This window comes from Onychostoma macrolepis, chromosome 17, assembly GCF_012432095.1.
Source record: "Onychostoma macrolepis isolate SWU-2019 chromosome 17, ASM1243209v1, whole genome shotgun sequence".
Classification (NCBI taxonomy): domain Eukaryota; kingdom Metazoa; phylum Chordata; class Actinopteri; order Cypriniformes; family Cyprinidae; genus Onychostoma; species Onychostoma macrolepis.
The window spans coordinates 31,058,221-31,084,639 of NC_081171.1; the positions used below are offsets into that span (position 1 = coordinate 31,058,221).

The 26,419-nt window shown below is 36.6% G+C and overlaps 1 protein-coding gene across 2 annotated transcripts; it reads right to left on the reverse strand.

Annotated features, from left to right (window-relative positions):
* Positions 1-11,348: 11,348 nt before the first annotated feature.
* prox2 (prospero homeobox 2) lies at positions 11,349-25,533 on the reverse strand. 2 transcript variants are annotated; one of them, XM_058748770.1, is made up of 5 exons: positions 25,414-25,533; positions 23,209-24,587; positions 20,480-20,585; positions 16,404-16,598; positions 11,349-12,102 (listed from the first exon to the last, which is right to left on the reverse strand). In XM_058748770.1, the coding sequence occupies exons 2-5, from the start codon at positions 24,513-24,515 to the stop codon at positions 11,935-11,937; spliced, it is 1,776 nt and encodes a 591-aa protein (XP_058604753.1). In that variant the 5' UTR covers positions 24,516-24,587; positions 25,414-25,533; the 3' UTR covers positions 11,349-11,934. The 2 variants fall into 2 exon arrangements, with proteins under 2 accessions (XP_058604753.1, XP_058604752.1); XM_058748769.1 differs by lacking the exon at positions 25,414-25,533 and adding an exon at positions 25,242-25,399.
* Positions 25,534-26,419: the final 886 nt, after the last annotated feature.

Sequence of the window (26,419 nt, forward strand, 5' to 3'; positions counted from 1 at the left end):
TATATAATTATTAATTATTCATGCTGCTGGACACTCTTATAAAAAATATTTTTAAATCCCAGGAGTTTTTATTTTCACTATTCACTATAAATGTAATTGTTTTTGCAGTGTAACCAAAGGCTAATCATAATTTTGGGTGTTTGATTATTCTAGGATTTCAATTATTTGTTCATTAGCGACCCGGTGTCGCAGTGAAAACACCAGCTGAGGTCACGGATCTCACAGACACAAAATCACCTGTCTGATTATAGTCAGAACTAGTACTTGAGTCAATGTACCTCACTACTTAAGCATTATTTGGAGAAAGTTTTACTTTAATCAAATTTGAATTTGAAGCATTGAAATTGATAAGTATATTTCTCCTTTCAAGTTCATTTAGGCATTAAAAGTACAAATTGCATCAAGACTAAATGGTATTACTATAACATTTGTGTATGCATTTCAAACTGAAATAAAATTCAGACTTCCTTCTGTCTATTTATTTTATCTCTTACACTCAATATATTCCTTATTGCTCCTTATCACCATCCTTTGAAGACATGCGCTCTGCTAGGACAAGGAAAATCTAAATTAATTATTTTTAATAATATGTTTATATTAACTAGAGGTTTAAGAGAGTTTTATATCACTAGAGGACAATCTTTAACCATCAGTGCTATTACCATGATACTCTACAATAATCTACTGATTACTAAAAACTTAGTATTTGTAGAAAAAAAACACTTATCAGCATTAACTTACATAAAAACACCTTACAGTGCCACGACCTTCAGCACAAGCCTGTCAGCTCTGTTACTGTTCATCTCTCCTGTAACTCAGACGCTCGCATTGCCAAGGTCACGGGTTTGATTCAGGGAAGGCAAGAACTGATAAAATGTAAAATTTGTCTGTAAGTGTAAAAGTGCATACTGCATAAACATATAATTCAGCCTGAGATGTCACAATAACATGTATTAACCTGGTAAGCTTGCCGTATGAAATAAAAATCAGAAAAATATATTTTTTGAAACTGTTTATAGAACCTTAGGACAAAACATTAAAATAATAATCTACAGATAATGACAACAACAATAATAATAATAATGAAACAAAATAAATCAGGCTTTTCTCATACAGTCTGATACAGTGAGAATATGAATGAAAAAAAATATTTAGAAACTCAAACTGAGCAAAAATATGAATTTGGTGCTGATGCTGATACTTATATGACGAAATTCTCGAGATCTTTATAAAAGTACAGCAGATACTGACAAACAGTAAAATTATATAAAATTATAAAATGATATAAAACCATAAAATGATCAGCGGTCGCTCTATATCTCCAGTAACATGTCTTAGATGAGATGTAAATGATCCAAACATATAATGCAATGCTGGTTGAGAGATCCTCAGAAGATGTGAGATGAAGATCATTCCTCCGCTGAGGAACAGTGAAAGTAAAGCTTCTGGAAAGATCCTGATGATCAGATTTGAGACGCACTGATTTTTCTAGAAAATGATTGATGGAGAATCAAGTAAAGCTGAGCTGCTTCAGTCCAGTAAGTGTTCATCTGGAAACATGACTGCAGTTATTCTGACGTTTACTTGATCAAAATCAGAAAAAACACACGAGAAGCAGCAGCTGAAGCTGGACGCTTCTACAATTACACTAAAAGAGCTTTTACTGGATAAACAACTCTAAACTATCAACCAGAGACAGAAGACATGCAGCAGATTGAGAGAGAAACAGGTTTAACGTTTTGATCCTTTGATCATTTAGAGGCCTTCACACATGATACAGTAGACTTTATAGGTATAAAAGTTATAGAGAGAATTTTTTAACAAAATGTTTAACCAGTCTATGTTTTTATTTAAAAGATTTTGTTAAAAAATGTGAATGAGCATGTAAATGCCATACTATTTTAACATGGTAGTCATTAGTATTATTTGTAAGTGTTTCTCTGTTAATATGCTGAAGTCTCAGACTGCTGCCTCTCTCTTCATGGCTTGTTGAGTTGATGGCTCTTGTGTAAATGGTCTTTGTGCTGGACTGAGTGTGCTCTGTCTGATAATGCCGTAAACAGGAGCAGGTCATGAAAGCCGTAAGAAGAGACAACGACTGCAGTGAGCATATGGACTCTTCTCAGCTGGCCTGGCAGATGGAGCAGCCATTCCTCTCCGGTCCTGAGGCTGCTTCAGTTCATCCAGCAGCGCTCACTAACAGACACACCATCCCTGCCTCTCTTCACACATTACACAGCACTGAATAAAGTGTATTGGTCTTAAATGAAAAGCACAGACACATTTGAAGCAATACATGCTTCAGCAGTACCTGCTCAAAAGTGCAATTAATAAGCATTAATCTCATTAAATGTACTATTTCTACATTGTTTACTAAATACATTATTGCTCTTTATCTGATTGATAAATTATAGAGCATCTTTTGAGGAAGTACTGTGATGATACCATGGTATAATATATAGCGGTTCTAACTGATTACTTTATTCACTCATCCATCATCCAGCCATTTTCCAAACCGCTCGTCCTTAAACTGGTGTCTACACACAACACTGTAGCACAACTGACATTAACTAAAGCATCCCTGTAGGTCATGGGTTCGATTCCCAGCATGAACTGATCGAATCAAGCTTGAACGCAACGTTAGTCGCTTTGGATAAAAGATGAAAAATAACCTATACTTCCAATACTGCTTAACATGAACAAGCAATGAAAAATACTTCTAAAGCATTAGTAACAATTCTAAAGCATTTATTAATCTTAGTTCATACTAATTGTAACATTTACTATAGTACACTATTAAAATCAAAAGTTGTATCTGACTCTCATGTTGTTTCAAACTGTTATGACTTTCACTGATGAAAAACTAACACAAGGGAATTTATTGCTCAGACTATATTCAAGCCTATCCCATCATTTGACTTCAGAAGAGATGAGAATTATATGCAGTAATGCATAATCTTGTGCTATAATATGATGCTTTAATGGTGTTTTTGTCTTTGCCTTGACTGGCATGTTCACTATGAATTAGTGTTAGTTTAGTATCATTGAGGTACTATATAGTTTTTTTAAATTGTATTATCCATTTTCATTGTATCCAGTTTTTATTATATTTAGTTTTTTATTTCGTCATTTTCATTTGTTTTTGTTTTAGTTTTGGTTATTTTAATACATCAAGTTAGACCGGTTTGTCAGAGAATAGACTTTAAAAATCTTCTCTTTGTATATAAATCCCTTCATAACCTTGCTCCTGTCTACCTCTCTGAGCTCCTTCATCTCTACACATCCCGCGAGCAGGCTTTGACGGTCGTCCCTCACGTAGAGGAGAGCGTGCGCTTGCGGTGGCAGGGCCACGACTTTGGAAGACCTTGCCTTTAGAGATTAGAATGGCCCCTTCTCTGTCTGTTTTTAAGTCCTTGCTAAAAACCTTTTCTGTTGTTTTCCTTGGTGTATTGACTGCTGTGATACGGTCATTTTTAAACGGGTGGTTTTACATTTTTGTCGGGTCTGTTTTCTGTGTATGTGGTATAATCTTACTCTTCTGTAAAGCACTTTGGTCAGCCTGGTGGCTGTTGTAAATGTGCTATACAAATAAAATGAACTTGAACTTGAACTAAATGAAAATGAGAAATATTTTCTGTAGCAACTATAGCCGGAAAATACTTTTTTCTTTCTTTTTTTTTTATTTTTCAGGTAACATTAATTTAAAGTTAATTTAAAGTGTTTAGAGAACATAGACAGATTTTTTTTTCTTTACATATGGTTACCATTTTAAATGTTCCTCTTATATATATATATATATATATATATATATATATATATATTTTTTTTTTTTTTTTTTTTTTACCATTCGGTTGCATGTTAGTCACATTTTTAAACATATTGTTTTGAGTTCATTTGATCAGTATTCTGATTTCTGAATATTCTGATATTCAGATTTAATCAAATTCAATCAAATTCAAACATGTTCTTTCAGTTGTTTGGAATTTCACTCATGAATTGAGATGAGGATTTACACATGACTTATTTTACATAGTTACATATTTTTGGATTTGTTAAATATGTTGTTAAATATGTTTGTCTGATAATATGTGTTAATAAGTCATGTGTTTTAAATTAAGATGCAGAATAATAAATAAGGGATGGCCCACTTTACCTGAAAAAAATGTCTGGAGTACATGACCTCAAAATGTTTATATATATATCTTGCAAATAACATTTTATATGAACTCTATTCAAATTGAAATATTAAAGCAGGACATTAAATTTAGCAAAAGTGAAAAAGAAAAGAAAAAACATCTAGGTCTCTATATTACACGTTTCACAAAAAGTGGCCCACTTTACCTGAATTCACCTTATTTCAACTATTTCATAGTTTAGTTTTTAGTTATCTATAATAACCCTACTATGAATGAAGTAAATAATGTAAATAATGATAGATCTATGTTTTTTTTTTTCATGAACTGTCTCGTTGCGAATGCCAGCGGTTTGTGCCGTGGCTCCGGAGGGGACGGGGCCCGTTCAGAGCGCCCTCGCGTCTCCGTGGCCCCTGCGGCCCCTGCGGCCCCTGACCTTGCCCGCCGCCTGGAGGACGTCTCCCATTACAGCGCCGCATTCAGATAAGCCCATTTCTTTTCTTGCAGCATCTCTTTAATGTCAGGCCTGAAATATGAAGTCATTAGGCGATATTAAAACAGTGCTGACAAACTAATTAACAGAAGACATTATACGGGATGGGCTCGATTAATCCGCTTTAATTGCTCTTTTAAATGGAGGCCCCAATTAAAATTAATAAAGATTTAGCGGTGATCACACAGAACCTCGGCGAGGAGTTGCTGTCTGAAGGGCAGGCAGAAGTCAGGCGTCTCAGAGCGACCCTCGCGGGACACCATCAGCAGAAACATACACGCGCTTATAAACAGTGCTGGGATAGTTACTCAGTACTAGTTACTCCTTTACAGAAGTAGTATTATTACTTTACTTAGCCTGTTACTTTCTAGCAACGGTAATTAGTTACACTGGCTAGTTACATGACTTTTCTTTCACGGCTCACATAAGGTGCATATCTTCCTCAAAAAAATCTTCTAAAATGTTACTAACAATATATTTCTGCCTCATCATTTGACCAAAATCCACATTTGATCACAGTCAGACGTTATTGCAAACACTCAGTGGTGATTAATACACTGTAAAAAAAAAAAAAAAAAAAAAAAGGTTGAGCCAGCTTAAAATTTTTAGATTTTTGAGTTTTCTGAACTTGTCATTTTAAGTTTATACAACACAAATGTGAGAATCTCCCACAAAAATAAGTTGAGCAAAATTTGTAAAATGTCACTTAATGTTAATGCTGGTTGCCGTTTCTTTGTAATTTTCTGACTATCAATGTGTGAGTTAAAATTGTTTCTACATGATCATATTTTTCAACTATGAGTGCCTTGTTTCGCTGTATTCTAGTTTAGTGTTCAAACTGATGTTTGTTCTCTTCTCCTGTCATTCAGAGCAGCTGTGACGGGACGGAAAGAGCAGATACAGACTGATGGAGATGAATAACTGAGTCAAACTCATAATTCATACTGTACGTGATCCTGATGCTGCAGTGACATTACATTCAATTCATATTCAAGTGTTTCCCTCTTGTGGCCAAAGCTATGAAGCACAAGAGTTGCTCTTGTATTCGTTTGTGTGTTTTGTATTTATTTTAATTCAGCCAAAAATATCTATAAAATATATTTAGTTTCAACCTTCATGCCATAATATATTTCTAAATGTATTTCAGGGGCAAGAAAATGCATTTCAAGTCTTACAATAGCCTACATTTAGGCTAGATTCAAATGATGGATTTTTATTCTAAATGGCCTGCTTCTGATCAAAGGAATAGATTTATAGTGATTTAATAATGGTTCATATTTTTGTAGCGTGCAATATTGCATTTTTTTGGAGTGTTTTAAATTATGTTCCTTGCTGAAGTTTTTTTTTTTTTTTAAATGTGTTACATGTTCACATGCGTTTTAGACAACAAATTAAGTTTTTATAAATGGGCTATATATATATATATATATATATAAATATATTTTTTACATATTTTAGAAAATATATTTTTTTTGTGTGTGTATTTTTGAAAATATATTTTGAAATGTGGAAATATATTTTCAAAAATATACAAAAAAATAGCCAAAAATCTGATTCATAGAAAACATATTTACATAAATGAATTTTAGAAAATATATATTTTTGGCCTCTTTTTTTTTTTTTTTTTGCTGTATGGGCCATCATATATGGAAAATTATGAAAAAGATCTGATTGAACGCTCCTTAATATATCAAAACAACATTTGATGTCAGTTCTGTTCCATAATTATAGACGTTTACACACAGTCAGGTGCTGCAGTTCACTGAATGATGTTTTCAGGTGAAGAGAAACAGTGATTTTACATCATACAGTGTACGGTTTTATGGTATATATGTTGAAATTTTATACAAAAAAAAAAATTCAAACTATAAAAAAAAAAATCATAATTTTTCTACTTTGAAAAAGGAAAACAAGCTTATTTAATGAAAGAAATGCTTTATGAATATACCAGGCGTTTCTTGTTTGTTTTCTTTATAATATTGTTGTAATTGATAATGGGTTTACAGGTCTTTGGCTCTGTCCTCAATATCAGGTTTTTGTTGTTGTTATTTGTTAAAATACACTAACAGAAGCCAGTTCCCTCACTTGCAGGAAGTGAAGTCATTTTGGAGGGAAATCAGCAGCACAAGCATCAGTAAGTGTTCATGGATTTGATGAATTCTGTATTTTTCTTGTTTTATTATATGACACAGCTCAGGATCAAAAGCAGCTCTTTATCACCATCCTGCTCATTTTATTGTGAAGTCTGATCAATAACCCGTGGCTTGATCAGATTGACGGGATTTCTGAACGTTTGATAAATGCATTTATAGAAATGTGTACTTAAATCATAACCCAAGCATATTTTAAAAAAGTAGAAAATGTGCAAAACGTTTTTACAATCTTTCTTTTTTTACTGTGCATTGGTTGCATGTGAGTGATTCCACACGATGGCGCTGTTCTGCTGGTGTAATGTGTAACATCAGAGGATCCATGTGGCTCTTTTTTCTTCATTTTATAACCTTTGAACCCTTTGGGTTTAGACACATACATCTCGTTTTCCTCTGATTTCTCGTCTCTTGTGAGGTTCAGTGAAATCAATTGTTAAATATTCAGTTGAATATCTCCCTCTAGATTGGCTGCCAAATGTGTCTGCATTTTTGGACCATGCTGGATAAAGGCTGTCTATCAGATGTTTCGTATTCAAAAGCATTTGCCTGTAAGAGCAGCATCTTGTTTAACGTATGTTTACATGTGTTGTTATTGATATGGAGCACATGGATTGTGCCGTGCCACGTAATTACTGCTTGCATCTGTACATTTAATCGTATTCTTCATTAGACAGCAGTGTTATTTTAGTATAATTGAGATACTATTATAGTTTTCTCTTTTTTTTTTTTTTATATTAAAGTTTTGGTAATTGTATTTATTTATTTATTTTTGGGGGCACTTTTATTAGTTGTTTTCTTTTCATATATCAGTACAGTTTTTATTTAATCATTTTTATTTTGTTCCAGTTTTAGTTATTTTAGTGCATCAATTAAACTAAATGAAAATGAGTCCACTTAACGTTTACTTTGTTTCAGTAATGAATATGTTTTTTATGGGTTTAGCTTCAGTTTATTAACTCAGAACCAGACCTGTTGCAGCTCATGTTGTTCTTTATGTGCACATGAAATAAATAATTGATGTCTATAATCCATAATTGTTCTGTGCTCAGTTATTAGCTTGGCAGATCTTCCTTTTGTTGTTGATGAGAACGAGAGTGTCTGCTGAACTCGTCATTACAGTCATCAGACAAACGTCTTGCAGTTCACAAAAAACTCGCAGCAAATTAATGTGAGAGACACCTCGACACAACTGTGTGCGTTTTAATTGGAAACACAAATCAATTAATGTGTAGTAGATTGATCTAATTGGAAGAGAACGCCGCTTAAATAATTACCAGCGTTTGTGTTTTGTACTCTTCCTCGCAAACCAATTAAACTAATGTTTTCATTTCTTTAATTTTATCATTTCAGAAGTAATTGCTGCTTGAGTGCCTCGCAGGGCTTCCAGTTTAATGTGTTTCACTGCCAATACGAATAAAACATCAACACAAATGGTATAAGCATAGGGTTCTTCTGAATGTGCATTTAGTTCATAGAGACCGGGGCTAGTTGTCACACTGATTTGACTATAGTGAATATTTCTCAAGGTGGGTTTGTTTTTGGAAGTCAGGTTCTGTACAGACACAAACCTAAAAGTCTTAACTACAAAAAAAACCTTTGACCAAAAAATATTGACCTATATATAATGTATATATGAGTCTGCTTTGGTACTTGGACCATTAATTAAAAAAAATAAAAACACACTAAAAATGTCTTTGTTTACTGGTTACAAATGACTTTATTACTTGAAGTTAAATTTATAATTAAAGGACTAAATGTGTTTGCATCAAAAAATGTGTGAAATTTAGTTTTTGTTTTTTCAGAATGTGCTGTTTTCCGTTTGTACCGCGTTTTGTGTAGTTTAAACATTGTGTTTATGGGAAATTCAGTCAATATTGGATACAACCCAAAACACGCCAGTTTGTGTCTATTAAACAATTAAATTAATCTAAATTATTTTGATAACTTTTTTCAGGAGTGTCTCAAGATGGTACTTGCTGAATTTGGTGTTAATTGGACAAATGGCCTAGATTGAGTTCGTAAAAGCATAAAAAGTCAAAGTGTTGGAAACATTTCCGTACACAACTGGACACACATATGAACGTGCATTTAAATTAGCTTCTTAAAGCATCGTCTTGTGGCTGATTGTCACCAAATATAGTACACAGCCACATGTACACATATGCTAAATTTCATAACAAGCATTCACAATTCAGGTTATCAGCTGCTGAAATTTTGATTGGCTGCTGGTGGCCTTTTTTTGTGGAATTGTATGACTGTTTTGTTTTTTCTTTTTCTTTTTCATGGCTTGGTTTGCACTCATTCTGAAGAACATACACACCAAATTTAATTTTCCTTGATTAAACTGTTGCAAAAACTGTTTAAATATTAAACTGTTTTTTTTTGTTGTTGTTGTATTTTGACTGAACTTGGCATGCATCCTTAGAGATCTGTTTTTGATGTTGCATTGAGCAGATATTGGCCAAACTGATTCACTGGCTTGTATTTTCTCAACACTTTGCTAAATAAAAATTATTTTGATGAATTTTAGTCATGAGGGTCTTGGGACAATGTGTGCCAAGTTTCATGCCAATTGAACCAACAGCTTATATGGAGGTCGAAAAAGTGTTTTTCAGTTTTGTTTTTTTGTTTTCGGATTAAAATGGATTAAAAATATTCCAGTGGTGAACTAAAAAAAAAAAATGTCTAATAAATTCTTGTATAGGGTTCAGAGGAACAAATAATTGTGATTCTAGCCCTTATGGTTTCAGAGTTCTGAACTAAAATGCAAAAGTACATAATATACGAGCAAACAGAACAGAAAAGACACAGCCCCAGTGTTCCCTACTAGAATTTTCAGGATGATTAATAGATGTTTATTATGGAAGCATTTAGGTAGCAAAATTCATTTTGAAATGTAATATGCAAAATGGCAATGTATTTCTATATTTAAATTTACATTTTCCCTGTATGTGCAACATTTAGCTCAGAATGCATTCTGAAATTCTCACTGCATTTTGCTTCAATTATTACACGGTATTATGACGAAAATGCAATCCCAAGTGTCCTACCTGTAAGTCTAAATGTATTTAAGAAAAACAGCATTTAAATGATGATTTTGCATGGACGTGTTAAACATATCTAATCAATTTGGGTAATACATTTTCATTTTCATTTTGCGACTTATTAATTTACATATTAAAACTATTGTAGAAAATGGGAAGTGTAAATTACATCATTGAATTTTCATTTTGCACTAAACGTTGCACATAAGTATGGGAAAGTGTACATTTAAATACAGAAATGCATTGCCATTTTGCATTTTACATTTCCAAATGAATGCTTCCATAGTTTATTACTAGAACACCTCAAATGTAAATAACAGATAGTGAAGGCAGTTTAGTGTGAGTGCACCAGAACCGGCGAGACGCAGACGCAGACAGACGCGCGTCAGCAGCAGTGATGAGTCGACTCGGAGGAAGAGCAGCTGCGCGGCTGGAATTCTGCAGCGGTTGCAGATCTCTGCTATGAGGTCATGGTGCACATTACTCATGAGGAGAGAATGCATTGTTGTTGTTTTTAAGACACGGCCGGCGCGAGAGCTCGCGTGTCCCTCACAATGAATGCGGCCTTAGAAATGTGCCTTGAATTGGCCACAGGAAACAATGTGAGCAGCATACTTTCCTGCGCTGCCTTTATATCGTGGATTAGTTTCACCTTAGTGGCCTGGAATCGGGGAAAGATGTATTCAATGGAGCTTTGCGCACTTACATGGGGGGCGTCCAGTTAGCAGAACAGGAAAACAAGGGTAAAGGAGGCCTAGCTCATCCGAAAATGGAAACGGTGTCATTGTGCTGAACACGCATGCTGCTGTTTGATGTGTAAAACACAGAATCTTCACGCAGCTCTTTCTCATTCAGCCAGAGTGACCAACACACTCACTACAATGGCTGTGTTTACATGCGCTGATTTTACTCAGCTGGAATGAATCCAATCCGATCACAGATTCCGAAAGCACTGTTTAGATCCGCCCTAAACCTTGCAACCCAACATGTGCATTACATCTACTGAGAGAGAAAGTAGCTGCAATTCTGTTGTTGACATCTAAAATATCAGAAAATACACAATCAGAAAAGCTTTGTATTTATACACTGTGCACTGAAAATTATTAATAAAGCAGTCAGATTTAAAGGTTTATATGATTAATATTTTCCGTTTTAATATCTACACCACCCATTTCAATCTGATTGAAATTTGGTTCAATCAAGCTCAACTGGATCATTAGAGACATTTTACGTGAGGATTTTTCCGTCTGAGTGAGTGGTCAATCCGATTATTAACAGATTATTACGGTGCATGTACTGTAAATGTTGCACCATTTTTTAATCTGAATATTTTTGCATTTCTTTTTGTTACATTTTTACATTTCTTGCACGGAAAAGCAGCATACAGATTTGGATTGTGATAAAAGTGAGGAAATAATGACAGAATTTTATTTTCTTTTATTTATTTTTTTTTTGTGAATGATTTCTTTATGTTTAAAGAAAGTAAATATATCTGAACCATAAAAAACATACAATATAAAACTGCTACAATATGATTATTTTATTAAATGGAAAACCACACACTGCTAGATATAATGATAAACAGCAAACTAATGTACATGATAAATAAGTATATTGTCAAAATTTGAGGGAACTGCTTCTACATGCAATATTATGTTTTTATCTGTAAACGTCAATAATTCACCTATTATACAGCTAAATTATACTTATTTACACCTTTTTTTTAAATAATTTTTACAGATGTTTCATGAGACACCCCACATCGGAAACTCAACAGACAAATCCACATTAAAACACAAATCATAACTTCTTTTCATAACTAGGAACATCTGAACAAAAAACACAGCACACAGTGTCTACAGTGGCATTATGAAATCAAAATATATTACATTAAAACCCAAAATCCAAACTATTAATAAACACACCTATTCCACAAGCAACATGAAACAAACCTGCTGGCGTACACACGCATTTCAGTCAACAGCAAAATACTTTTAGATTTTTCATCAAAAGCTGACAATTCACTTATAAAAAGGAACATTTATGATTGATGCTTATGATAAATAAACAGTGTGTGTCCACACATGAAGCGTCCTGTAGGTGGCGCTCTCTGCTTACAGGTAGGAAGGTGATTTGAAATCCTCGGGAACGTCGCTGTCCAGTTTGCAGATGATTTTGTAGATGGCTTTCTTCCAGGAGGGGTCCGAGTCTTTGGAGAGGGAGATGGCACTAAAGAACTCCTGAAGAGTGATTTCAGCGACCTCCAGGAACCTGTCTGGAACCTGACGGACACATACAGCACACATCAATGACTGAAGCACTACATACAGCCATAATTAGTGCTGTTAGTTAATCCTCACTAGTACTAGTGCTGATAGTGACGTGATGAAATCTCTAGCAGCGAGTGTGTAAGAGCAGCGTTTGAGGTCCAGACGTGTGTGATTCCTCAGATCATGTGTGTTGATGAGGAGAGTCTGCTGATACTGCACTAAGTGATCAGACGCACCATTTTCACCAGAAAACAGCTCAATAAAATCTCACAGATGTACATTGAAGGAAGACCCCGAGTCACATCTACAGACCAGAAGGTCACAGAGACACGAGGCCAGAAACAGAGCACCTAACAACCACCCAGAACACCTTAGCAACCACCTAACAACCACACAGAACACCCTAGCAACCACCTAACCACCACCCAGAAAACCTTAGCAACCACCACCCAGAACACCCTAGCAACCACCTCACAACCACCCAGAACACCCTAGCAACCACCTAACCACCACCCAGAAAACCTTAGCAACCACCACCCAGAACACCCTAGCAACCACCTCACAACCACCCAGAACACCCTAGCAAACACCTAAACACCACCCAGAACACCTTAGCAACCACCTAACAACCACCCAGAACACCCTAGCAACCACCTAACCACCACCCAGAAAACCTTAGCAACCACCACCCAGAACACCCTAGCAACCACCTCACAACCACCCAGAACACCCTAGCAAACACCTAAACACCACCCAGAAAACCTTAGCAACCACCTCACAACCACCCAGAACACCTTAGCAACCACCTAACAACCTAGCAACATCCTAAAATGTCTTTGAAACTAGCCAGAACACTCTAGCCCAAAAACACATAACAATGCCTTAGCAATTAACTAAAACACCCTAGCAACAACCTAAAATGCCTTAGCAACCATCCAAAACACACTAGTCTTGAAACCACCTAACAACACCTTAGCAACTACACAGAATGCCCTAGCAACCAAAGTTGTGGACTTGAGTCGCATGACTTGGACTTGACTTGGACTCGAGTCCCAAATTTGAGGACTTGTGACTTGACTCAACATATTCAAAGACTTGCGACTCGACTTAGACTTTGACAACAATGACTCGATACTTGACTTGGACCTGTGGCTTGGAAAAGTCGTTATGGCCTACCTTCTAAAAAAAAAAAAAAAAACTGGCACTGAGCAAGAGAGGGACTCACTCAGTTAGTGCTTGTTGGTGTTTTCAACCATATAATGTTTAGGCTATTTAATATTTTAGACTTATAATATAAACATAATCACTATAAACCATTTATACGAAGAAGACGAAACGCCAATGCATTTGGAAACGGCAGTAATAATAAACTAAACTTTTCAAGCATAATTTTAATTTTATTTTTTTATTTTTTTTCACGTCAAACGCACATTGTATGTAGCCTGCCTATAAAGTTCACTCTATTTTTCCTGTTTACCAGCCACTCACTTTCATGTCTTTCAGAAGAAATGGATGAATTCACATGTAAATCCGACAGGCTCTTATGGTAGTGCACATAGCCCCTAAACTAAGCCATCAACTGTGATCATTATGAACTTGTTTAAAAACATAATACATTTACTTACATATATTTGAGAATCTGAATAACTACAGATTTGGCGTGAATAATTTTGCATGCCTCATTTCTTAAACCTGCTATAGTGAGCGGTGTGGTGCCGGACATGTTCGGTTTATTGTAGCCAAGAGACATATAACTTGAGATATTAACTCAACCCTTAGGATTATTAAAATATTAACATTTTATTATGAATGAAGAATATCATAAAGACAGTGAAACTTCAAGATTATAACTATTATTGCACTCGTCTCCATGACAGCATGAAATTTAAATAATTTGTTAGTATCAATATTTGTTGAAGGAATAGCCTATATAAGAGCTATAAGAAAACACATCATCCAATCCGTCTTTTAAACCCATTCACTGATGGTTTCTTATTTTTATTTAACATTTGTATATATTCTAACTATTTTTATATATTTACTTTCTTTGTCATTTCATGTATCTCTATACCCAGTAATTAATGGTCTGTATCAACGTTTCGTTTAAGACTTAAAGTATTATAAATGTTTTGTAAATACTATAAATGCCTGATAATCATGTCAATAAAGCTATGTCTATACAACCACCCAGAAAACCCTAGCAACACCCTAAAATGCTTTAACAACCACCCAGAACACATTAGTTTAGAAACCACCTAACTATGCATTAGCTATCACTCAGAATGCCCTGGCAACCACCCAGAATACCCTAGCAACAGCCTAACAAACACCCAGAACACACTAGTCTAGTAACCACATAACAATGCCTTAGCAATTAACCAGAACACACTAGTCTTGAAGCCACCTAACAACACCATAGTAACCACATAGAATGCCCTGACAACCACCCAAAAGCAGCATGTAAGCACCTAGCAACCACCCAGAAAACCCTAGCAACAACCTAAAATGCTTTAACAACCACCCAAAATACATTAGTTTAGAAACCACCTAACTATGCATTAGCAATCACTCAGGCAACCTAGAATGCCCTAGCAACCACCTAACAACCACTCAAACACACTAACCTAGAAACTGCCTAACAACACCTTTGTAACCACCTAGAATGCCGTAGCAACCACCTAACAACCACTCAAACACACTAACCTAGAAACTGCCTAACAACACCTTTGTAACCACCTAGAATGCCGTAGCAACCACCTAACAACCACTCAAACACACTAACCTAGAAACTGCCTAACAACACCTTAGTAACCACCTAGAATGCCCTAGCAACCACCTAACAACCACCCAGAACACACTAGAGACACCTAACAACACCTTGTGTGATGGCAAGTTTGCCCGGTCAAGTCGTAATGGTCCCGTGTAACTGCAGCTCAGTTTTGGAATCCGTGCATTTCCCTCCAGCGACTGATAGAGTACGCCGATGTGAAGCATCACGCACGCTTACTGCCTGAGTCAACACCGTCAGGCCCTTGATCTCGACGCAGCATCTTTAACGCTCTCGTTTTAAAGCGCTACGCTTCTTTGTTCACAGTGGCAATAAAGCAAATACAGTGTCAGAATCATTAGGAGAGCGCTGTGGATGGACGCTTTGATTTTTTGCAGCCTGTTGCTTCGAACTTAACTGCTCGGAAAATGCATGAAAGGACCCGGTTCCCATCGCAGGAATTCAGGCAGCGCTTCACACCCTTTGAAGGACCCGGCTCGGGTGTGAGAGTGGATCTATCCGCTGGCATTATTTCCCCAAGAGTAGCTCCGCTCACTGTTGACACGTTTGTTTCTCGTGCATCTCCAGACACAAAAGCTGGGCCTGGGAAAGGAATGTCTTGGTGCTGAGGTAAAGACAACTGTCTCCGCTCGTTCCCATCGGCCGGCCCGCCACTCTTGGGATTTCTGGCTTCTTTCGCATCAGTAGCAATCCAAACGGCATTCAGGCGTGGCCTGGCCGTAATCTCAAGTTGTTTTAGCAGATGCTGCAGCTTCCTCTTCCCACAGTTTGATGCAGCAGCGCCGGGCTCTGGGATAATGGGGGTCTACGGCCGGCCAGCTACAGGTGCAGCTCCATACACAGGTCAGACCGAGGACAGCTGGCCAGTCCGGGCTGGTTTATGCTAGATAACCAGCTAAAATTCATCATAGTGTGAAGCTGGTTGAGAAGCCTTGTTGGGATCACCAGCACACCAGCATGCCATGCTGCAGATCAGCTTTCCTGACTTTTGCATGTTCATTTAAGCAACTAGGTTCAGTACGAGTTAAGCTCAATTGACAGCATTTATGGTTAATGTTGATTACTACAGTGAATTAATTTTGGCTCATGCATACTTTTTTTAAAAAGGAAAATCTATTTACAGCGAGGTACTAACAATTAAAAGAGGCAAATATGTAAACATCAATATCCACCTTATTTTTCCTGTAACAACCATTTGTAAATTTTATGGGTCTGGCTTCCGGTGTCATCTGCTTCCAGCAATTTGTAGCTGTACAAAACAGCTTGTTTTGCTGCTTTATATTGGAAATTGGTTTGTCTTACCATATTATTGTAAAGTATTATCTTAATTATGAACACACTGGTTTGTAGTGCAAACAGTTTTAGCGTTTACTGCACGTTGTTATTCTTCTCATTATTTCATTATTTTATTTAGATTTTGACTGGGCCTGCCTACTTAGTTCTAGCAAATGTGAATTATTATATTATATATATATATATATATGACATGAACTATTTGCTCTGCTATATGGCAAGGTGTAAGTACCTGGAAGTCGTTGGCTTTGTTGTAGTGCATGTTGAGGGCACGGAAGAGCTCGGACTCTCTGGTGATGGATATGTCTTTCACATCATTAACGCCGTCTATGATGGCCTGACGAGCGAACTTCTCCATCTGGATGTAGTAGAACTCTCTGAAGTTACTGAACCACTTGATCAGCTGCGACGTGATGCAGCGATTGAACTGAAAACAGGGAAATATTAGAAAATACAAGTGTCAGATGAACGTTAATGTTAAAGAACAACAAAAACACCATCCGTATGTTGATTCATACAGTCAAACCAAAAATTATTCAGACAGCCGATATCATTTTTGACATTTGTTTTACTAGTGGGTGCAGGACACTATAGTTCATAAATGTAAGTGAGGACAGCAAAATAAAGTAAACTGTGACATATTAATCCCAAAAATTCTTCATACAGTGGACTACCAGTAAAACTGAGACCAAAAATGATTCAGACACTTTGACCTGAGCATGTTTTGCTCAAGTGTTTTTTCTTTAATTGCTAATGCGACCTTTTTACACACAGACTGAACAAAATGAAGCATTGCTTGGTAATTGGTTGAGCTGAATTGGTATTATCTAATTGTGTCAAAGTTATCTGACATTATCAAGATCAATTTGTTCTGACGCAATTTAACTCTGAGCTCTTCTCATATTTTATTACCATTTTCTAAACTATAGCGAATAAACTGTGATAATGTGAGAAATGTTGAAGGTGTCTGAATACATTTAGCTTTGACTGTAGGTTGAAGCTCATAACTGAGTAATTACTCTTAGGTTCAGAAATAATGCAGAACACCTCGGCAACACCTTGGTGCTAAAAAAGTAAATGTTTTGATTTTTATTGTTCTTATTCTGGAAATGATGGTGTAAAGCGTTTGCTTTCTAAACTATTCTCAGCAACACGGTCTGTTTAATCAGCTGTAGTCTTTCCCAGCCGATGTCTTGCACTTAGAATAACATCTATCCAAACAGCAGACGAAACTCTGTCTTCACATTAGCCCTGTTATTATAACTGCTCATCCGATAACAGAAGGGCAAAAAGAGCTAAAACCTGCCCAAGGGCTCAAAGACGCTTCTTCACGCGGAGTGTGAGAAACAGCAGAGCGCGAGATGTCCTTCTGAGTGACTTCGGCTGACGGGAATGGAATCGGACACTGGGATTATCCCAGGCTTTGTCTGCTGTGTCTTCCCACCGAAGGGTCGGCCGTGACTCTCCTCACTGATCTCAGGGGTCAGAAGAGCCCGGCCACACAGGAGACCAGTGTCCACCTCCTCATGCGTCTTCTCCAGTCATCTTGATTTGCTGGGAGATTTTTTTTCTGCCTTATTTGTGTATCATTTGCTTCCTTAAATGTCATGGATTTGTATCATACTATACTTTTGTGTTACACTGTTGTGCACTAGGGACATGGTGGCCAAAATGATCAGAACAGCAGCTAAAACATGGTATAAAGTCAGTTATTTCTGTCTTTTGCTGTAGTGTGTCAGTAGGAAATATCAGTTTACATTTCCCAACATGCATTTTGCCATTAATTTAATAATAATGCAGCGAGATTTTTGTCTGACGACAGCCAGTGCTCCACACAGAGATGTGATCTGATCATCATCAGTCTGTCTGGAGTGACATGAAGAAACAGAACAAACTGAGACTCAATCCAGAAGAACTGCGTCTCTGCTTCAAGAAACCTCCTGCGAAGCTCCTGAGAAACTCTGCTCAAGTGCAGCGAGGACAAAAGCTGCTTTAAACACAAAGGATGCCCACCAAATGTTGATTTCATTTAGTTAATATAAGTTAATTGATAAAGAAAATCTATTAATGACATTATTTTTGACAGCATTCTCATTTTACAGCATTTTTACACAAGTGCCTAAAACTGTTAACAGCACTGTAGCTTTGCAGGTAGCTTTCTTGAAGCGTCTTGAAGACACAGTTCTTCTGGATTTAGTGTGATATTTTCTTCTGACACACTACAGCAAAAGATAGAAATAACTGACTTAAAACCATTTTAGCTGCTGGAATCATCATCATCACTTCACTAGCACTTCACCGTTTCATTTGAGAAAACTATCGTCAGATACACACAGAAACTCAAAGCTCTTCATGGCAAACCGACAAAATAAATGTTCAGTTTAACTTGAAGAAATTATGACAAATATTACTATTGTACAGTAGAATGTACTTCTCAAAGTACACTTTGATTTTTTCAAAGTTGTAAATAAAATATTGAGGTATATTTAACAAGAAAGTCTTTCTGCTTCAAAAATGAATGTTTAATTTGTTTAATGCGTTAGTTGCCATTTCCTTGTGAAATTTTCTAGCAATTAATAAAATTATTAAAGGTTTATTTTAAGGAATATCTCACTTTCTCTTCCACATTTTAATTTTAACAGTAAAATGTTTAAGAATTTTAATTTGATTACATTTTTAACCACCAATTTTTATACCACCAATAATTAATTAATTAATTAATAATTAAAAAAAAAATAATACTTTTAGCGGCATATAATTATTTACGGTGCTTCATGCACACTTTAAAAATCAGTATTTCACGTTCAGACTCAGTAATTCATTCACACCCACACATTGATTTTCCTCACACCCAATTATCGGTATGATGTGGTTTAGTGATATTTACTTTCTAACTTAATTTACTAGTAACTTAGGTCAGTTTCAAAAATGACAATTTTTACAAATTTAAGTTTCTTCAATTATGTGCAATTTATTGCAAGACACACAGAAAGTGTAGTTTAGGAAATCTGCCATTTAGAAACACATATTTTTAATCACTAATCTAATACTGGAGAGATGCCTGAGTGTCTATGCTGGTCACGGCACTAGTACTTGAAAGTTAATGTATTAGGAAAAAAAAATTTTTGTTGTTTTTTTTTATCAAGCACAGTGTTTCCTGACACTGGGCCTTAAACTGACTCTATATTCAGCAGGGAGTCATGAAATAACACGCAAGCGCTCAGTTGCACCAGATTTTTCCTGTTGTGTCGACTCATCACAACACTTGTGCCTCAGGACACGTTACACACTCACAGGATGCGTGTGTTGTTGTAGGGCCTATCCTGCCCTCAGTATCCGCGGCTCAGCGCTCTGCTATTGTGTGTGCTGAAAGCTGGCGAGCTGAAGGGTTAACGCTGAATAGAGGAGGTTGTGCTCCTCTCCGCCGCCTCTTTTGTCTCCTTTTGCTGACTTGAGAAACTCCTCTTTTAACTTTGTCAAAGTTAAACCAGCAATTCAGGAATTGCCACCCCAACATTCAGGAATATTTGCTCAAGCGCCTACATTTGTGTTCATATTCCGTATTCTTGCCAAAGCAACAGAATGCATATTTCTGAATTTTCACACGTGAACAATCTGTTACGATTCAGTGTGATTTCCAGAGCAAAACTCTTATTAATGCGTAACTGATTAACTGGGTAAATATTATCTTATTTATTGTTCTTAAATAATAATAATAACATTTAATTAACAGTATTTATAATCAGGTAGACATTAAAACGATTTTTTTTTTTGACTCCTGATTGTAACTGTTTATTAGGATACAAATATTTGTGAATAATAATAAGAAAATTCATATTTAAAAATATTAATATTAAGTAAGCATAATAAATATTAAATAAATAATAAAATTAGAATATTTAATTATTTATTATTATTTAGAAATATAATTTATCCCAATAATCAGGTAGACATAAAAATATTTTTGGTTTGACTCCTGATTGTAACTTATTATTAGGATAAAAAATATATATATATTGTAAATAATAATAAAAGAAATATTAATATTATTTAAGCACACTAAATATTAATTAAATAATCCTATCAAACAGACTGTCCTATTAAAAGATTTTTAAATACAGTTTTGCTCTAAAGATCACTTTGATCACAATGGATTGTTTACATGTGAATGCAGTGTTGGCAGAAATACAAAACATTAACACAAAATTAGATGCCAGTTCATGACGTATCTAAAATAAACAGGCCTATAATTGACCTAACTGTGTATGAAACATTAACTGAAGCATAATCTGGTAAAACATGACATACCTTGACATCAGGGAAAAAGTTCTTGAGCAGGTTCGAGCTCGGGTAGCGTGTGTAGAAGAACATCAGCTTGGCTTTCTTCAAATGGTTTGGGGTCAGACCTTCCTGAATGTGAGGAGAGTTAAGGCCTCAAAAACCTCACCAAAAACACTTTTCTTTGAAGATCTGGCAAACATGACACACCGATCAAAGCCGGCTTACCTTTCATGTATAAATTAACTCACAGAGCTCAATTCACATGCATTTTTAACAATCAAATGGCATTAACACGTCCCCAAACAAATAGACATCATGTCCTATTCATCGGTCCAAATGAACGAACAGAGCTGAACAGCTCTGTATTGACCAGAGAGTCGATTAAGACACGACAGCATGTGCTAACTAGAAAAAGAGCCAAACAAATTAGATTAAGGACTTCAATTAGTTTGCTCCATATATCTGCCCGCAGTAATTGCTTCGCTGCGAAACACAGAGATGAAATTTTCTCGGCGAGGATGCACAGAGAGGATCAGCTTTATGTTTCTTAAAACAGAGTTCACAAGCAAATAATGCTAGACAGCTTCTCTGCATTGATTGCATCTACGCAGTGTTGCTTCTTAATGAAGCACAAACCGCTGCTTTTATTAACCAATCGTTTTGAAGGAGACAACCGCTGTTCTGCCTCAAAAACAGCCACAATATTGAAATCATTTCCGAAGCGTATTATATAGATCTGATGATGTTTAAAAGCGAGCTTTCTGCATGCTGCGATATCGTCACATATGGTGATGGTGTATAATGACGGCTGAGAGCTTGCTTTTCACAAACAACCAAAAGTGACCTCTCTCATCCACTCCAATCACATCGAGAGTGCAGAAACATATTCCGCACCTTTTCAAGTCTGAGCGGGAAAAAAAAATCAGAGAATTTCCAGAAGAGAAACTGTTGCTTTTTCTGCCTTTGAAAATTGGCTTTTGTTCCTAACAATTCTTATCAAAGCCTTGTATTCCTTTTTATTTGTCTTTTCCTGGACTTAAAGTCATTACTGAGCCCAGATTAAAGAAGATGCTACAATTTTCTTTGGGGTTACTGAGATCAAAGCAAAAATTCTCCTTGAAGTCTGCGTTAGTGGAACTGCTCACCGCTGCACTCAATTCAACGATTGTTCGCCCAGCTCGAGAGCTGGTAGTTTGTTCAGCAATATCTCAATGTTAACTACTATATATTAAATAAAAACAGTCAACTAAACAAAGAGGGGGATTTTTCAAAAGCAGCTGAAGCTAAACAAAGAACATAATCCACAGAAAAAAAAGAGCCTTCCTGTGACTCCTGAAACACATTTGTTGTGCATTCGCATGCAAAAAAATCTTTACCATACTGTGGCTATAGAACAGAAAAATCACTAACTGAAGATTAAACACAGCCTTTGAGAAGTTTCTCCTCGTGTTTCTGATGAAAAGGGATCTGGACAGTGTTTGCCAGGATATTAAAAACATTTCTCAAACACTTCAGCTGCTCTCCACACTCATTTTATAACTCTATAATCACACTGTATGACAACTCTGACTCACTTGTGTCTGTTTTCATGGAAACACTTAACATTAGTGAACTAAATGAGTCAACATCAGTGAACAATACTTCTACAGCATTTATTAATCTTAGTTAAAGCTAATTTTGACATTTATGTTTTCAAATGAGATGTTGGATGTGTTAGCAAACAAACAATCAATGCATGTATTTCTATTTGCTTGCATTAACCGATATTTTGTTCATTGTTAGTTTGTTAAATAATGCATTAACTGACCTGTAAAGTGTTACCATTTTTAGTTTTACTAATGAATTTCAGGATAAATATCTGAGGAAGAGAAACATACTTCAAAAAACTAAGAACTCTTATGAGCTACGAAAGAGCAATTTCTGAGCAATACAGTTTTCCTCTTGTACTTTCAATTTAGTTTAATTGTTTTTGGCATTTTTTTTGTGGTGATATTACTTCCACTGTGTGGACTAAAAAAACCACTGAAACATTTCTCGTAATAGCATCTTCTACGTTCCTCAGAAGGAAAAAAGGTCACACTTTAGTTTGGTGACCATTTCTCACTATTAACTATCTATAAACTATGACTTTTGCCTCAATACACTGCTTATTAATAATAGCTAGTAAGGTAGTTTAGGTATGGGGCGGTCATGCAGAATAAGGCATTAAAACGTGCTTTATAAGTACTAATATACAGCCAATATGTTAGTAATATGTGACCCTGGACCACAAAACTAGTCATTTTATACATTTTATACAGATTTAGCTGAATAAATAAGCTTCCCATTGATGTATGGTTTGTTAGGATAGGGATACAACTGTTTGAAAATCTGGAATATAAGGGCACAAAAAAGAAAATTGCCTTTAAAGTTGTCCAAATGAAGTCCTTAGCAATGCACATTACTAATCAAAAATTAAGTTTTGATATATTTACAAAATATCTTCATGGAACATGATCTTAATATCCTAATGATTTTTGGCATAAAAGAGAATTCGATCATTTTGACCCATACGACGTATTGTTGGCTATTGCTACAAATATACCTGTGCTCCAGGACACATATGCATTCTAATAAGCAGCTAGTTAATCATGAGAATCGGACCATTAAATAAAGTGTCCCTACAGGTTTGGAACCACGTGAGTAAATAATGACAGAAACATCATTTTTGGATGCAATATCCCTCTAAAGTGCTAGAGACGAAGCGTTCAAAGGATATATTGAGCGACATGAAGGAGCTCCTCTCAGCCATGCTCTGCAGATCTGCACACTCCAGCTTTACGTGAGGAAGGCAGAGCGCGTCCACCGACATCAGTCCAGTCTGGTGCTGACCCAGATGCCCCGAGCTCACCTTGGACCTCATGGCCACGCTCTCCCACGGACGCTCCATGGAGTCCGGCGAGGACCTCTCCAGACACGGCAGCGCGGAGAAGGTGGAGTGAGGGCCGTACTTCAGCAGGTGCTCCAGGATCTGGCTGTCGTGCAGAGGAGCGCCGCCGTAGCCGATCTGGAAAGGCGTCTGGTGCAGCGGGAAAGGTCTCTTCACAGCCTGGCTCAGGGAAGGCTTGCGGACCACCAGGGACAAGGCTTCGGTCTGGTGCTCCGGGCCGGTGCTCTCAAAGCAATGCCTGCTTTTGACGTTTTCCTCAGAATCCGACAGATCCGAAGGGGAATCCTCTGGGATCCGCTTCTCGGTTTCCGAGCAGTCTGGACTGTGGCATGGGGATGACTGATTTAGGAGAGTCGTGGAGAGCTTCTTGAAGACCATATCGACGCTTTCGCTCACAGTCCTGGTCAGCTCGCATTTAAGAGTCTCTTTGAGGTTCTTCATCGCCCTGTCGGAGCCGAATCCACCGGATTCCACTTTGACTTGGTCTTTGTATCCACCATCCAGCCTCAAACTCGAGTGCTCTGACCTCGCATCCTCGTTCTCTGAGTAATTCTGGTCGTACACGTGTGAGATTTTCTCCTGGAGCTGATGCAGGAGACGCTGCATGCTTTGGAGCTGCTCCTTGAGTTTGTGGCACTCCTCGTCTTTGCTGGTTTTTGCGCTGGACTGACTGGGATCCTGGTGCTGCGGGAGCCTCTGCTTGCGTTTGTTCTCCTTCAGGAGGTCTCTTCTACAGCGGACGGCTTCGCACTCGCTTTCCGCTTCTCCGCTGGCGTTGGGCGAAGCAGCCATGCCTCGTATGATGTTCTCCACGCGGGCGCGTTTGGCTTGGAGGTGCTCGCTCACAGACAGATCCTCGTCTTTGAAGGACATTCTGCTCTGCTCCTCTTGAGCAAAATCATCGGCGCTGTTGGACTCGGGATCGACCCCGCTGGCGTTTGCGGAGGGCAGGTACAGGAGGTTGTTGTCCAGGGAGGTCAGTTTGTTGTGAATGGTTTTACGCAGGAGGTGAGATATGATGGAGCCGCTGTGGTAGGACGCCAGAGGCTCGTCAAACGCGCTTCTACGGAAACAAGGGAGCAAGTGCTCGGCTTTGCTGCCGTCCATGCTTTGTTCAGGCGGGCTCAGGTTCATGTTTTTCGCAGGCTGCAGTTGTTGTATTTTCTGTACACAATAATGAGCCTCAGAAATGGGTGATCTGTAGTACTTTGTAAAAAAAAAAAAAAAAAGAAAGAAAAATTAGGCATTACAATAACTGTGCATTAAGCCCTCATATGTAGCTGCTGCATTACCTAAACGGTATTGCACTCTTACCCATAAATGTAATACTTTGTAAAAAAATAAATAAAATTAATAAATTACATTACAATATCATTACTCTGCATTAAGCCCTCATATTTAGGTCCTACATCGTTATAAACTGTATTACACTCTTATCCATAAATGTATGCAAGATCAATGGTGCACAAACAAATTTCACATTCAAACATATATTCATATTCAGTGTTTTGTTTATTATATGTTAAAATAATTATGTTTAACTTTTTTGAGCTGTTTCACGTCATGATTTCTCTACAAACAGATCAAACAGAGAGATCATATAAAAGATTTCAAAAGAAAAAACAAATAACATTAAAAATACAGAAGCAAAAATACTAAATGTATTTTTATATTTAAAGAAACACGAAACACGTTTATTCATTCGTTTTCAATTAAACCTTCTTCTTGTGACATTAATACACTTATTTTTTTCTAATGCTCTCTGTATATTAATCTGAATATATATCTATATGCTTTCGCACTCTCTTCATACTTTTAACTTAAATGTTCAATGTGAAAAAAAAAATGAAACATACTTACATATTTGAGTACGTGTCTTCTGTCTGTCATTTCAAATGCATATACTTTTCATATAAGTGTTATAGTGAAGAATGACACCGTTCATTTAAGCAAAGATTTTTCCCCCAAAAGAGCTCAGACAATGAAAGCGTCAGTTTTATGAGAGAAACTCCAGTAGATGATGAGAGCTTACCTGTTGCTCTGGAGACGCTTGACTGACAGTGTGTGCTCGGCGCGCGCTCTCGTCTCACTCCAGTCCGGTGGGCGTGGCCAGAACCGCCCTTAATCAACATACCAGCCAATCAGAAACGGCACAACAACTCTCCATCAATAACTATGAAGAGCGCCTCCTTTATTTTAAAATCGTTTCGTGAATTTTACTTTGAACCTTTTGCTTTTGGTGAATTTCATATACAGAAAAGTAAATTTGGCATATATAAATCATATTTCACACCGTCTAAATTATGTTTTATTTTAAATATATAAAACATAAGAAATCTATATATAAATATATAAATAACAGAAATATTTTTTTTAAATGTAGCTCAGTATAATTGAATACTAGAAATGAAAAATGCTGTCACATACTTATTGAAGTCATGCATGTGTTTTATCCTATTTTCGTTCATTTAGGTGTTTTGTTCATTATTTTTGCTAGAACTGCTGAAATTACAGGCTTTGATGCTTTGATTTGGTTGGTTTGTACGTTTCCTGCTCCTCATAAAAATAACCACAAAGAATAACATATCTCTATAATATATATATATATATATATATATATATATATATATGTGTGTATGTATGTATGTATATGTGTGTGTGTGTGTGTGTGTATGTATATATATACACATACAATACAGAACCAGCAGGACAGTATTTATTAAAATGTGTTACACATATGTTACAATGAAAGTCGGAAATGACAATGCATTACAGTGTTTTATTATTGACATTTTGTTCTGTATAGGAAATTGCATTATTACTAAAAAGAAATGAGAAATTAGAAACAGTATAGGCCAGTGGCGTGCACAGACCTCCGGAGGGGCAGGGGCAAAAGTGTATGGGCTGGGGGGGGTATGGGTTTGGTCCCCCTCGGCTCGGGGTGGGCGATATGGCAAAAATATCACGATTCACAATTTTATCACAATTCTTTGCCATGTTGGATTTTATATTTTGCAAGCTGTTTGAGCAGTACAAAC